This window comes from Macrotis lagotis, chromosome 1, assembly GCF_037893015.1.
Source record: "Macrotis lagotis isolate mMagLag1 chromosome 1, bilby.v1.9.chrom.fasta, whole genome shotgun sequence".
Taxonomy (NCBI): Eukaryota; Metazoa; Chordata; class Mammalia; order Peramelemorphia; family Peramelidae; genus Macrotis; species Macrotis lagotis.
The window spans coordinates 582,748,228-582,762,057 of record NC_133658.1 but is presented as its reverse complement, the minus strand read 5'-3'; the positions used below and the strand labels follow the sequence as shown (position 1 = coordinate 582,762,057).

Sequence of the window (13,830 nt, the reverse complement as noted above, 5' to 3'; positions counted from 1 at the left end):
TCTCAGGATCCCCACACTCTCAATATAAGAAAACATTTCAATATCACCTATTACTCAATCACCAAAGTTTAGAGATGTAATACAGAACAAGAGACAGCTAGGGTTCCAGGAAGACTATTTCTACAGTTCACTTGGACAGAAAATGCTTAGTTGATAGGTGCATCCAGACTCCTTAGGGCTATAGTTGGGGATAACAAGGTGTTAGCACATTTTTGTAATTATTAATTTCCTTTCCTTTGTTGCCAGTTGTTGCTTTCCAGGATTACATTCAGTGGCCTGGAGGGAGTGAAATAAAATTGGTCAGAGATAAGAGGTTAGGGGAAGGTTAATGGAAAGCTGAAGTTTTGATAACCTCTCCCTCTTATTCTGTCTTTTAGGGTACAGTTCCTACTCCAGCTGCTGATGACGTGTTCTCGATCATATTCCCGCATCTTGGGGGTCAGCCTTGGCATCTCAGCTCACCTTGCTGCTGGTGCCAACCTTGCTCTATTCTTTCCTGACTGGAAAGTGACTTATCTGAAGAATGACCTTATAGGCAAGCATGCCATTAGGGGTGCAGGCCTTTGGGGAGGGGGTCTGATGGTAAGCAGACATCCTTTTCTCCATTCTGCTCTTCCTTACGGTGGGTGTGCAATTAGATCAGGGAAGATCCAACACACTGATCTGAGACCTGAGAAGACTTTAAGCACAACTGGGAAATAGAGAAGAGAAGAATTTGGGGGGACCTGGTTACCAAATTGTAGTTTGGAGAATATAGGGAATATTCTAACTGGGATAAGAACTGTGAACTATTATCAGCAAGGTCTGACAGGGCTTAAATGCATTGTGTTTTGGTAGTATGAAACTGAATAAGATGGGGTGCTTAGTTGGCATGGATCCTCAACTTAGGAGGACCTGAGTTCAAATCCAGTTTCAGACAATTACTAGCTTTGTGCCCCTGGGCAAGCCACTTAACCCCAATTACCTCCCATTTCCCCCCAAATAATACTGGATAATCCTCCATATTTCAGGTATTTGACTAGCCTACTGAGCATAAAGGTGGGATCCAAAGAACTGCTAGAAACCTGATTCTCCTTCTACTCCCATCTTTTTTCCCATAGGTGCTCTTTGCATCCATTCTTATCACCTTGCTAGGCTGGCGCTGGGGCTGTTTCAGTAACACTGGACCCTGCAAAAGTGTAAGTGGTTCTTTTGTTCCAGTTCTTAAAATGTTGTGATGCTTATATCTTTTTATTTTAGTTTATTACTAGATATATAATACAACTATATATATTATAGCTAGCTTTATATAGTATATATGTATATCATATATACATATGATAATACATAAATACATAATTATACATATATTAAGTTATATTAAATATATGTTTACATAATAGAGAGAGATTTTTATCATCAGCTACAGTGAAGATAAAAAACCTTCGAGTTATTTTATTTCATAAAATGTCAGACCTGGAAGGAAACTTAGAATCCAGGTCAAGCCCCTCATTTTACAGATATATAAACTGAGACCCAAAGTTACATAACAGAGGGCAGCTAATGGTGCAGAGATAGAGCACCAGCCCTGGAGTTGGAAGAACCTGAATTCAAATCCATCCTCAGACTCTTACTAGCTGTGTGACCCTAGGCAAGTCAACTAACCTTGATTACCTCAAAGAAAGAGAGAAAGTTATATAGCAGATATCCAGAAATATCAATTGACAAAGTATTGTTTCTCACAACAAGTTTTTACAACATGTAAATTATTAATTTGGTTTTCATGTTGGTTTAGGTTTTGTAAAGGAAATATACAGAATAAAACTTCTAAACTGTAAGTGTGAGGAAAACATCATCTTCCCAGAAAAAGTAACCTTAGAGGGAAAAAAAAGAACTAGGAGATTATGAAAATAGAAATTCTCAGGCTAATGAGGATAGGACAATCCTTATTATTTTCTATATTGAAGGTGATTTCCATTACCTTAGAGATCCCTTACCAGGAAATTTGATATGCTTAGCAAAGGAAAAAGCATCTCACTGGAACAAACCTTATCTTTGGCAATTTCTGAGATCCTAAGGTTAACATTCTTGACCCCAAAAGATCACTTGCTTCCCTGTACCTACTACTCAACATCCCAAATGAGGGAAGGTGACTAGGCAGCCTCACCTGCTGGGTTTCTTTTCCAACTAGTAATTTCCATCAGACTGTGTAAAACCATATAAGAATGTATATCTTCTTTTGTTCTAAGCATTACAATCTACCTGGCAACTGCCTATCAGGTGATGTTAATTAAATTTCTTATCTTCTAACCTTCCCTCTTGATTTATTGACTTCCAGTCAAATAGACCAAGATGGAAGGAATTACTCTAGGAGAATCTTAGAAACTTGGGGTTGAGGAACTCCCCAAAAGTCCTCTTTTTAAAATGTTCTGTCCATGTAATTTTCTTCTATTATGTGATGTTTTCTGCCCTTATTAATTTGGGAATTTGAGATTTTTTTCAACAGATATCTGTTACAGTATTAATATTCAAGATCTATAGAAAACTGACACAAATATAAAAGATCAAGAGTCATTCTCCAATGGATAAGAGGTCAAAGATCTTTTTTTAATCTTAACAGAATTGTAAATTATCAACAATTTTATGAAAGATAGCTTCAAATTACTAATAATATGAGAAATGAAAATCAACAAAACTCTGAGGTTTTACTTCAAACCTAACTGACAAAAATGACAAAAGATGGGAATAGTCAATATTGGAAGAGCTTCTGAAAGATAGGTATACTAATACATTCTTGGTGGAGTTGTAAATTTGTTCAACTATTTTGGAAAGCAATAAGGCAATGAGTTAAAAATGATTAAAATGACAAAATCCCTTGCATAGGAAATCATTTGGTCTGACATGGCCAAGGCAACTACAGGCGGTACTTGAAATTCAATAAATCTAGAAGCTTTTTAGGGGTGAATTAATAGTTTGACCAAATATAGAAGATTAATTTTTAAGTTGATAATTTTGTATGGTCCACAAATGATGTTATAAATATCCAAATGGCCCTTGGCAGAAAAAAAGTTCCCACCCTGTTTCACAGAAAGCCTTCTCCAATCCCTCTTAATTCCAGGACTTTTCTTTTGTCAGTTATTTCTGATTTATTCTACTTATATCTTACTTTGTTTATATTTATATGCATGTTGTCTTCCCCATTAGATTGTAAGCTCCTTGAAGGTAGAGATTCTTTTATATTTTTGTTGTACTTGGCAAAGTGCTTGATATATAGTAGGCACTTAATAAATATTGATTGATGAATGCAAAGTGAAATAAGTAGAACTTGGGAAACAAACATGGAAATTTCAATAATAGAAGTGGGAAGAATAGAACAAAGAAACTGAATTCTATAATTATAATACTCAAGGTTGGCCAAGGAGAAGAAATTCCTTCTCTGCAAAAGTGTGGGACTGAGGATATAGAGTAGTACTCCTATCAGATTGGGTTGTTGCATTGGTTAGTTATACAGAACTACTTTTCTCCCTCTATTCTTTTTCATTTTTTTACTACAAGGGATGGCTTGCAGGTACAGGAGAAATACATTAAGAAAAGACAGTTTTTTTTATAAACAAGAACAAATAAAAACAATTGCAATTTTTAAAATTAAAATTTATTTTTTCACAATTACCATTGGAAAATATTTTTTGGTTTATTTTATATTATTACAATAATTTTGTCATAAGAGTAAACATACCCCCCACCCTGAAGATAAGAATAGTGAGAGAGAGAAAAAAATGTACTTCAGTCTGTGTTCAGATTCCAATGGCTCTGTCTCTGGAGTGAGTTGCCTTCTTTATCATAAGTCCACCAGAGAAGTTACTTCAATATATTTCCCACAGTTACTATTACTAGTTGTATTTCCCTCCACTCTATTTCTCCCCACTCTCATTTATTCTATTCTCTCTCTCTCCTTTCATTCTTTCCCTGTCCAAAAGTGTGTTGTTAGCTGAGTACCCTCTCCCACAATCTTCCCTCTCTTCTATCACCTATTCCCTTCCTTCCCCCATTCCCCCTTATCCCATCCCTTTCTTCTCATTTTTCTCTAGGGTAAGATAAATTTCCTCACCCTATTAATTGTGTATGTTATTTCCTCTCTGAGCCATTTCTGATGAGAATGAAGGCTCACTCATTTCCCTTTGCCTTCCCCTGTTCCACTCCATTGAAAAAGCTTTTTCTTGACTCTTATGTGAAATTTCTTAGCATGCTCTTCCTCTCCTTTCTCTTCCTCTCAGAACTTCCCTTTATCACCTGTTGACTCCATCTTTAATGTATTATACCATTATATTCTGCTCCTTCCTGTGCCCTATCTATATATGCTCCTTCTAACAGCTCTTATAAAAGAGGAAGTTCATATGAGTTATCAATATCTTCTTCCCATGAAGGAATATAATATCATTAAGTTCCTCATAGTTAGTCCTTCTCATCCACCCCCTCTATGGTTCTTGGAGATCAAACTTTCTGTTCAAACTTTCTGGTTGTTTCAATAGGAAAGTTGAAAGTCTCCTGTTTCATTGAAAGTCCATCTTTTCCCCTGAAAGAGGATGTTCAGTTTTTCTGGGTCGTTGATTCTCATTGTAAACCAAGATCTTTTTCTGCCTTGTGGAATATCATATTCCAGACCCTATGAGCCCTTAATGTAGAGACTGAGAGATCCTGTGTAATCCTGACTATGGAGCCACGGTATTTGAATTGTTTGTTTCTGGCAACTTTTAATATTTTCTCTTTGTCTTGGGAGTTTTAGAATTTGGCTATAATATTCCTGGAAGTTTTTCTTTTGTGATCTCTTTCAGGAGGTGATTGGTGAATTCCCTCGATTTCTATTTTATCCTCTGCTTCTAGGATCTCAGGGAAATTTTTCTGTATTATTTTTTGAAAAAATGAAGTCTAGGCTCTTCTCCTGGTCATGACTTTCAGGTAGTCAAATAATTTTTAAATTATTTCTTCTGGATCTGTTTTTGAAGTTGGTTGTTTTTCCAGTGAGATAGTTCACATTTTCTTCTAATTTTTGGCTTTTTTTGGAAGAGTTTTATTTCTTCCTGCTTTCTTGCAAAGTCATCAGCTTCCTTTAGTTCCATTCTGCATTTGAAGGAGTTATTATTGTCAGAGAGCTTTTTTATCTCCTTTTCCAGCTGGCTGCTTTTTAAAGCATTCTTGTCCTCATTTGCCTTTTGTTTTACTTTTCCCATTAGGTCTAAACTGGTTCTTAATATAATATTTTCTTCAGTATTTTTTGTATTTCTTTCACCAAGCTGCTGATTTGGTTTTCATGATTTTTCTGCATTGCTCTCATTTCTCCTCCCAATTTTTCCTCCCTTAATTGCTTTTCAAAGTCTTTTTTTGAGCTCATCCATAGACTGAGCCCATTTTCTATTTTTCTTGGAGGTTCTGGATACAAAAGCTTCGATTTTTTGTGGTCATCTGAGCATGTGTTTTGATCTTCCATGAGACCAAAGTAATTTTCTATGGTCAGATTCTTCTTTTTCTGTTGTTTGCTTATTTCCTCAGCCCAAGACTAATTTACAGCACTTCCAAGGCTTTGGGGTTTTTTTTGGGGGGAGGGATTCCCCACTGGGACTTTTATTCCTTCAAGGCCTTATGCTTTCTTGCCGGTGCTTTGATGTGTAGATGATCACAGGTACTCGCTTCTGACCTGAAGCTATGAGGAGGGGTCCTGCTATCTTAATATGGAAGCCCAAACTGAAACCTGGATCTGCTGTGGGCAAACAGCAGAGTCCTGTCCCAGGGAGAGCAGAGAGATTTCTGCAGTCTCCCTTGACCCCCTGGTTGTGTTTTGGAGGTGCAGGCTGGTTTCCCCAGATTCTTGCTGCAGGTTCTCCCTGTAGGGCTGCTCTGAGGCCAGTGCTCCTCACTCCACACTCATTCTGGTGCAGCAGAGTTCTCTCACCTCCCCTTCAAGCTGTTGTGGGTGATCCCCGGGGCTGGGCTGGACTGGGCTGCACTGAGCTATGGACGGGGCTTTTTTCCAACTCCTGGTCCTGGTGAAACACACCTTTCCCTTCTAAGTTATTTTGGACTGGGAAAATGTATCACTCAGTCTTTCTGTGGGTTCTGCCCCTCTAAATTTTGACTAGAGTCATAATTTAATGGCTTTTGGAGTATTTGGGGGGAAGGAGTTTCCAGGAAATGCTGCTTTTACTCCACTATCTTGGCTCCACCTGGAAAATATAATTATTAAAAAGAGTTTGATGATACTTTCTTTATACCAATCATTTCTGGATACAACCATTCTCTTCTTCAGTGAACCCTTCCTCATAAAAGAAAAAGGGAAAATGATTAGGCAGAAGTAACTGATGCAATGACTATGTCCAAGAATATATTCAATATTTCATATTTATAGTCCTCCACCTTTTTTTCCAAATGTAGGGAAGTACTTTATCATCTTTGAGATTAGGATTGATCTTTATAGTCAATCAGCTTCATTTTGGTGTTCTTTTCATTTTCATTATTATAATTATTTTGTGTATTTCTTATTAATTCTACTTCTTTTATTCTGCATTAATTTATAGAAATTGTCTCTGTATTCCTCATGTTTCTTACTTCTGAGTACACAATAATACACCATTGTAATTTATATAAGATTTTATGTCTCATTTTCCAAATGATGCCTAGAGACACACACACAGAGACACTTTTCATCCAGTTCTTTGTTGTCACACAATAAAATTCTATTGTAGATATTTTGGCATAAATGGAGTCTTTTTTGTCTTTGATGTTGTTCAGATATATAATTGGAGGTAAGATCTCTGAATCAAAAGGAATGAATAGTTAAGTGTCTTTTCTTGCATAGTTCTGGATTGTTTTCCAGACTTCACTGGGAGTCTTTTCACTTAAAATCAAAACCTTCTGGAACATGTGCATACCTTCTGTGTCCTTTGGGCTGGTTTTAATGGAGAAACTACTTTATATCTGCTTTTTAAATGATCTATTATTTAATATGATTCCTTTAAGAAATTAGAAGATTTGGGAAGTGAGCTAGAAGTCAGCAGAGATAATAATGATGATAAAAAATAATAGCTAACATTTTTATAAGCATTTATTACTATGTGTCAGATTCTGTGTTAAATGCTTTATCATTTTAACTCACAAGATCATTTGATCTTCACAACAACCCATGAAGGTGGATGCTGTTGGTATCATCCTCATTTTACAGATGAGGAAACCGAGGCAAATAGGGTTAAGAACTTGTCCAAGGTAACTCAGTAAGGACCTGACTCCAGATTCAGCACTCTATCCACTAAGCCCCCTATATGCCCCCAAACTACATTATAGGCTAAAGCTACTTACCTGTTAGGAATGCAAATGACAAACGAGCTAGCTACCAGAATTACTGACTAGAGAAGAGCTGTTTGCAGATTGATCACAATTCTTCTTTTTCTCTCCTATATTTGTTTTGAGAGAGAATTCGAGAACAAGAAGTTAGAATTTAGATGGTAAAATCTGGCCATATTTTGGGGCAATTGTTAGTAAGCATTAAAAGTCAATCTACCTGGTGGGATCAAGCATGGAACTAACGTAATCTATAATAGCTTCTGATGTAAAGACATGGTGAGGTCCTATATATAGTACCTACAGCTCTAGATGTAGATGGATTCCATACAGAGAAAAGCCTTTAATCCTGGAGCTTCTCTTTCATCTTCTGTGAGAAAGTCCTGACATTCCAGCACTCACATCCTGAGTTTTTGGAGGAGTGAATTGCCATAAATATGTAACAATAAAATGACTAAGTCATACAGTGTTCCTGGATTGAGGAAAACTCATCATCCTGAATTGAAATCTGGCTTCAGACCCTTATGAACCTGGGCCCTGGGCAAGTCACTTCACCCTGTTTGCTTCAGTTTCCTCATCTATAAAATGAAATGGAAAAGGAAATGGCAAACCACTCCAGTATCTTTGCCAAGAAAATTCCACAAATAGGTTTGCAAAGAGTTGGACACCATGAAAAACAAATGAACAACCAATATATCAGTGGGGTGGGAAGAGAACCTGGAGGCACAATGACTTGCCTGGGTTATACTGTATATTAGTAGGTAACTGTTTCAGACTTACTTTCACTGTTTTTTTCCCTCCCTCTATTATAGATGCTTGTTTCCATGCTGGCAAGCTGCCTGGCTTTTCTGGGGGCCTTTATTTGCTTTATCACATCTGGTGTGGCCCTGAAGGACGGTCCCTTCTGTATGTTTGATGTTCTCTCATCCAATGAGACACAAGCCTCCAAGTATGGCTATCCATTTAAAGGCCTGAATGACAGGTAAAGGGGAAGATTATCAAAGCATCATCATAGATTTGGAGAAGGATGGGACTTCAGAAGTCAAATGATAGCTTTACAACCTCAGTCCATTCCCAGGAAATGAGAATACTTTAGTTTCTCATTGTTTTCTTAACTTGTACTAGCTCATTTTACAAATGAGGAAACTGAGGCAAAAGGATTAAATGACTTGCCCAGGGTCATACAACTAGTATGTATTTGAGGTCACATTTGAACTAAGAAATATGAGTCTTCTTGACTTCAGATCTGGCAATCTACTGGGCCATCTGGCTACCCCACTAATGTCATTTATGCCCCACTAATTTCTTGACATATATAGCTTGGTTGCTAAGTGGTTAGAGGGCTGAGTTTGAAGTTTGGAAGACCTGAGTTCAAATGAAGCCTCAGTCATTCACTAGTTGTGTGACCCTTGGCAAATCACTTGACATCTATTTTCCTTAATCCACTGGAGAAGGAAATGGCAAATCATTATAGTTTTGTCAAGAAAACTCCATGGACAGTATGGTCCACAAAGAGTTGGACTCACAACTGAACAACAGCAATTTCTTGTCTATACTTTAACCACAAGAAAACCTTTTCTTTTAACAAAGAAAAAAAGAGTTAAGTAAAAAATAAAACAAGCAATCAACACTTTGATCATAACTGATTTCATCTGTCTCCTCTATTGAATGTGTTTTATCCTCTGTCCCCTAGGACCAAGATTGGTGACTGCATTTAATCTCGGTTCAATCATCTTTTAAATATTGTTTTATTATTGCTTTTGTTTATAGAATTGTGATCACTATGTCCATTGTCCTTCTGGTTCTACTTTCTTCACTCTGTATGAGTTTATACAAGTCTTTCCATATTTCTCTGAAGTCCTAATATTCATTGTTAATTACATTGGGATAGTATTCTATTCCTTTCACACACCACAATTCATTCTGCTTTTACCCAGTGGACACTTTGCTTCCATTTCTTTGATGTTGTTATTTTGGTCATAAAAAGTGCAGTTATAATATGGGACATTTATCTCTCTTTCATTTAGGGTATGTATTTAGTAGTGGGATTTCTAGATCAAAGAATATAAATAGTTTAGTAATTTTTGGAGACTATGCAGCATTGAGTTTAATTACAGATTGTTTGCTAGAATGAATGGAGTGGATAAACTCTTTTTAGAGCTGAGATAATTTTATTCAATATATTTGTATCCTGGTTGATGTCACTATCATCGTGAAGCAAAATTCCCCAAGTGTTAGATTGTTCACCCACTAATATAGAACATTTGGATGAACACCCACCGATTTGGATGAATCTTATTGAAAAAGATTTGTCATCTAATATGAATGGAACTGTAGTCCATACATTGGATGTATCTGCTTGGTTAAGGAACCAAAGGGATGAAGCTACTAGTTGTGGAACTTTGACCTAAACCTGCTGATACTGCAGCAATGTAGTACCTTGCTGATCTGGGAAAGACTTACATCCAAAAATCCAAGATCTCCCATAGCATACAGATAATCACCAGGCATCCTGTTACTTCTAAATTAGGCCACTGGGTTCAGATGGTTCTGGAAGAGATAGTGAGAATGGTGACTTTACACAACATTTCTCACTTTAATCCAAATTAGGTGCATGTCATGACAGCTATTTGATGTCATAGTCTTTGAGACTGAAGAACATTATTATTGTTATTACCTAGTATAGCATCTAACATGACAGATTCTTAAAATGTTTACTGAGGGGGGCAGCTAGGTGGCACAGGGGATAAAGCACCAGCCCTGGAGTCAGGAGTACCTGGGTTCAAATCTGACCTCAGACACTTAATAATTACCTAGCTGTGTGGCCCTGGGTAAGCCACTTAACCCCATTGCCTTGAAAAATCTAAAAAAAAAAAATTAAGTGCTTTTTGAAAGACTGATAGTTTCATTAGAGCATCTAACTTTTCTGGCACAAAAATTCCTTTTTTAGGTTCTGATTTTAAGTCTTATACTTATTTACCTCTAACTCTGATTTCAGTGAAGGTGAAAACCTTAACTTCTTATATTAGAGTTCTGTACCTATTCTGCTTTATGAAATCCCTGTTTCTAGGCTGTTGAGGCTTCTTAATTTAATTTGTTAAATTTTCTAAGTATTGTTTTTCTTGTCTTTTGGGGATAGGAACTACCTTTATGACCGCTTCCTCTGGGATTCGGTCTGCATTGAACCACCTAGAGCTGTCACTTGGCATGTAATTTTCTTCTCAACACTTTTGGTTATCAGCGTCATCCAGATTCTCCTGGTTTTAGCTCAACTAATCAACAGTTTCTTGGGTCTCTTCTGCAACTTCTTTGAGAAGACAGAGGTATATTTTTCTTTTAGCAACTCCTAGATTCCTCCTTAGAATCCTTGAGAAATTGGGGTGGCTAGGTGGTGCAGTGAGTGCACTGGCCCTGGAGTCAGGAGTACCTGAGTTCAAATCTGACCTCAGACACTGAATAATTACCTACTGTGTGGCCTTGGGCAAGCCACTTAACCCCATTTGCCTTAGCAAAAACCTAAAAAAACCCCAAACAAAAAAGAATCCTTGAAAAATTAATAATAGCTAACATTAATTTATTTTTCTTTCCATACAATTCTTTTTTAAATAATATTTATTTTTTTCTAATTACATGTAAAGACAATTTAAAAATCATTAAAAAAAATTTTGAATTCCAAGTTTTCTCCCTCCCTTCCTCCCTCTTCTCCCCTCCTCTAAAAAGGTAAACATTTTAAATAAGTTACATATGAGCTGTCATGTAAAACACATTTCTATATTAGTCATAGCTAACATTAAATAGAGCTTTAAGGTTTGTGAAAGGATTTTATATATTATCTTATTTAAGAGTCACAAAACCCTATGAGATAGGTTCTATTGCTATCCCTATTTTATTGAAAAGGCAACTGAGCTTGAGAAAAGTTAAGTGATTTACCCAGGTTCATGGCTATTAAGTGTTAGGAGAATGATTTGAGCTCAGGTGTTCCTAGGTTCAAGATCAGGACTCAATGTCTGCTTGAGCTATGAGATAGTGGCAGAGGGTCCAAGTAGTTAGGCAGTGGAACTGAATATGAATAAGTGAATATATGTGTATTAGAGTGGAGTGTGTGTGTGGGGGGGTATGTGGAAATTCTAAGTTATAAGAAATATCTAGAAAGACCAAAAAGATATTTGTGGATCAGGAAGGCAAAGGACTTAGAGAAAAGCAAAGGAGAGGACAGTTAGGTTAGAAGAGAATCCCAAAAAGAAAGATTTCAGGACAATCCTGTTATTTTATTTTACATTTTTTAGTTTTTGCAAAGCAATGGGGTTAAGTGACTTGTCTAAGGTCACACAGCTAGGCAATTATTCAGTGTTTAAGGTCAGATTTGAACTCAGGTGATTCCTGTTATTTTAGTAGAGACATATCAGATGCAAATTATCTACTAGCAAGAAGCCTCCAAGAGAATTTAAACTATTTAGATAGGGTGGGTGAGTAAAAGGAAGCTGAGTGAAACCAGTATCATCAGGGTCTGGAGTGCAGCTGAAATGTCATGGTAAAGTTTGCATGTGGGGGTGGGGTGGGGTGGGGTGTGTCTTTTGGGGGAGAGAATGGCCAGGCAGAGAAAGAAATATAGATGCTGTTCTACTTCCATATTAGGATTGCTCTAGCTCAGGGGGAACTGCATATCCTGCAGAACTCCAAACCAGAGGGCTCAAAGCAAGGAGCCCAGAACACTTACCCTTTAATATAGCCTATGGTCAAGAGAGCAGAACTTTTCAGGGGTCCTCTGATGCACACTTTCTCTGCTTTCCTCTTGGAACTGTAGCTTTAAAGGCTATTTGGTTTGAGAAAGAGGCTAAAGAAAGTAGATAGACTTTCAGAAGTTGCTCATTAGGCTAGACAAGGAATCCAAAAGTCTGATCTCTATTGTATTTCTCATAAAGAGAAAACTTTGACTCTATCATTTTCTTCTTGGACTTATTGGTTTATTTGGTTTCAGGTTTAACTTCCAATCTTGGTGGAGATGTCCTCCTCAAATTATCCTCCTTCCCAAAAAGAAGCTGATTATAGAAGCAAGGAAAGTTGAAGAAAACACAAGATAAAGGACAAATGTTTAAAATTGGTACTTAGATGAATTAAGAAACACTCTCTACTTAATTCCCTGTTCTCCTTACTATATTCCCAATGGACATAAGTTATCAATTTTGATATGAAAGCCCTAACATCAAGTTAACAGGCAAGAAATTGTCTATTTTTAAAAATGAGTTAACAACAAAGAAAGAATCTGACTGTAGGTAATTATTATGGCAATAGAAAAGACCAGGTTTCAAACTCAGAAGAAGACAATGAAGTCAAAAAAGCTCCTTCTAAAGTTTGCAAGAAAAATGTAAAATGATCACAAGTCCAAAAAGAGTTCTTAGAAGAGCTTGTAAAGGAAAAAGTATGAAAAGAAATAAGTAATGTAACAAAATCAAGAAAATAATGAAAAGACAGTCAACCAATTGGAAAAAAGAGATCCAAAATCTTCTGAAAAAAAATAATTCCTTAAACATTAGAATTGGACAAGAAAGAGTTAATGACATAAGACAGCAAGAAAAAAACAAAATCAAAAGAACGAGAAAATTGAAGAAAAAATAAAACATCTCATGAGAAAAACAAATGACCCAGAAAACAGATCAAGGAGAGATAATATAAGAACTGTTGAAACTACTTGAAAGTCACTACTTTAAGAAGTTATTAAGGAAAATTGCCTTGAAGTTTTAGAAATAAAGGATAAAATAGAAATTGAAAAAATCCTCCTATCACACCTGAAAAAAAGACCTCAAAATGAAAACTCACAGGAACACCATAATTATATTTCAAGGTTCCCAGATGAAGGAGAAAATATAAGCAATTATCAAGAAACAATTCAGATATTGTAGAGCTACAGTCAGGATAACTAAAGCTTTAGCAGATTCTACCTTAAAAAAACAAAGAGCATGGTATATAATATTCTGAAGAGAAAAGGAGTTGAGTTTGCAACCAAGACTAAACGACCTAGCAAAGCTGAGTGGAATACATCAAGGGGAAATAATGGATATTTGATGAATTAAAAAAATTTTAGGCATTTTTGAGGAAAAGACCAGAACTGGACAGAAATTTGGTGTACAAATATGAGAATAAGGAGAAACATAAGAAGGTAAACATAAAAGTCTAATCATAAGGCAATTAATAAGGTTAAACTGTTTATTCTTATGTGGGAAAATAATATTCATAACACTTGAGAATGTTAGCATCACTAGGGTAGTTAGAAAGAGTATACAAATATAAAAGATTTCAGGGTGCATCGATTATGGTGGGGAAAATGAAATTTGGATTGGGAGAGGTAAAATGAAGTAAATTATCTCATACAAAAGAGGCATGAATGGAAGAACATTTACAGTGGAATAGAGGAAGGGGTTAAAGGCATGCAGTGAGGGAAGTTTATTTTCATAGTATTGAGTTAAAGAGAGAATAACATACATTTACATGGGTATAAAAATCTTCTTAACTTACAGAGAAATA

The 13,830-nt window shown here is 36.3% G+C and overlaps 1 protein-coding gene across 1 annotated transcript in view; it reads left to right on the top strand.

The window, feature by feature from the left end:
- Positions 1-383: 383 nt before the first annotated feature.
- TM4SF19 (transmembrane 4 L six family member 19) overlaps positions 384-13,830 on the top strand; it is a 35,354-nt gene continuing 21,907 nt past the window's right edge. The window contains exons 1-4 of the mRNA XM_074211469.1: positions 384-582; positions 1,101-1,178; positions 8,121-8,290; positions 10,448-10,631. Of these exons, the coding sequence (XP_074067570.1) occupies positions 403-582; positions 1,101-1,178; positions 8,121-8,290; positions 10,448-10,631 (612 nt within the window). The 5' untranslated portion in view covers positions 384-402. The remainder of the gene's footprint in view (positions 583-1,100; positions 1,179-8,120; positions 8,291-10,447; positions 10,632-13,830) is intronic.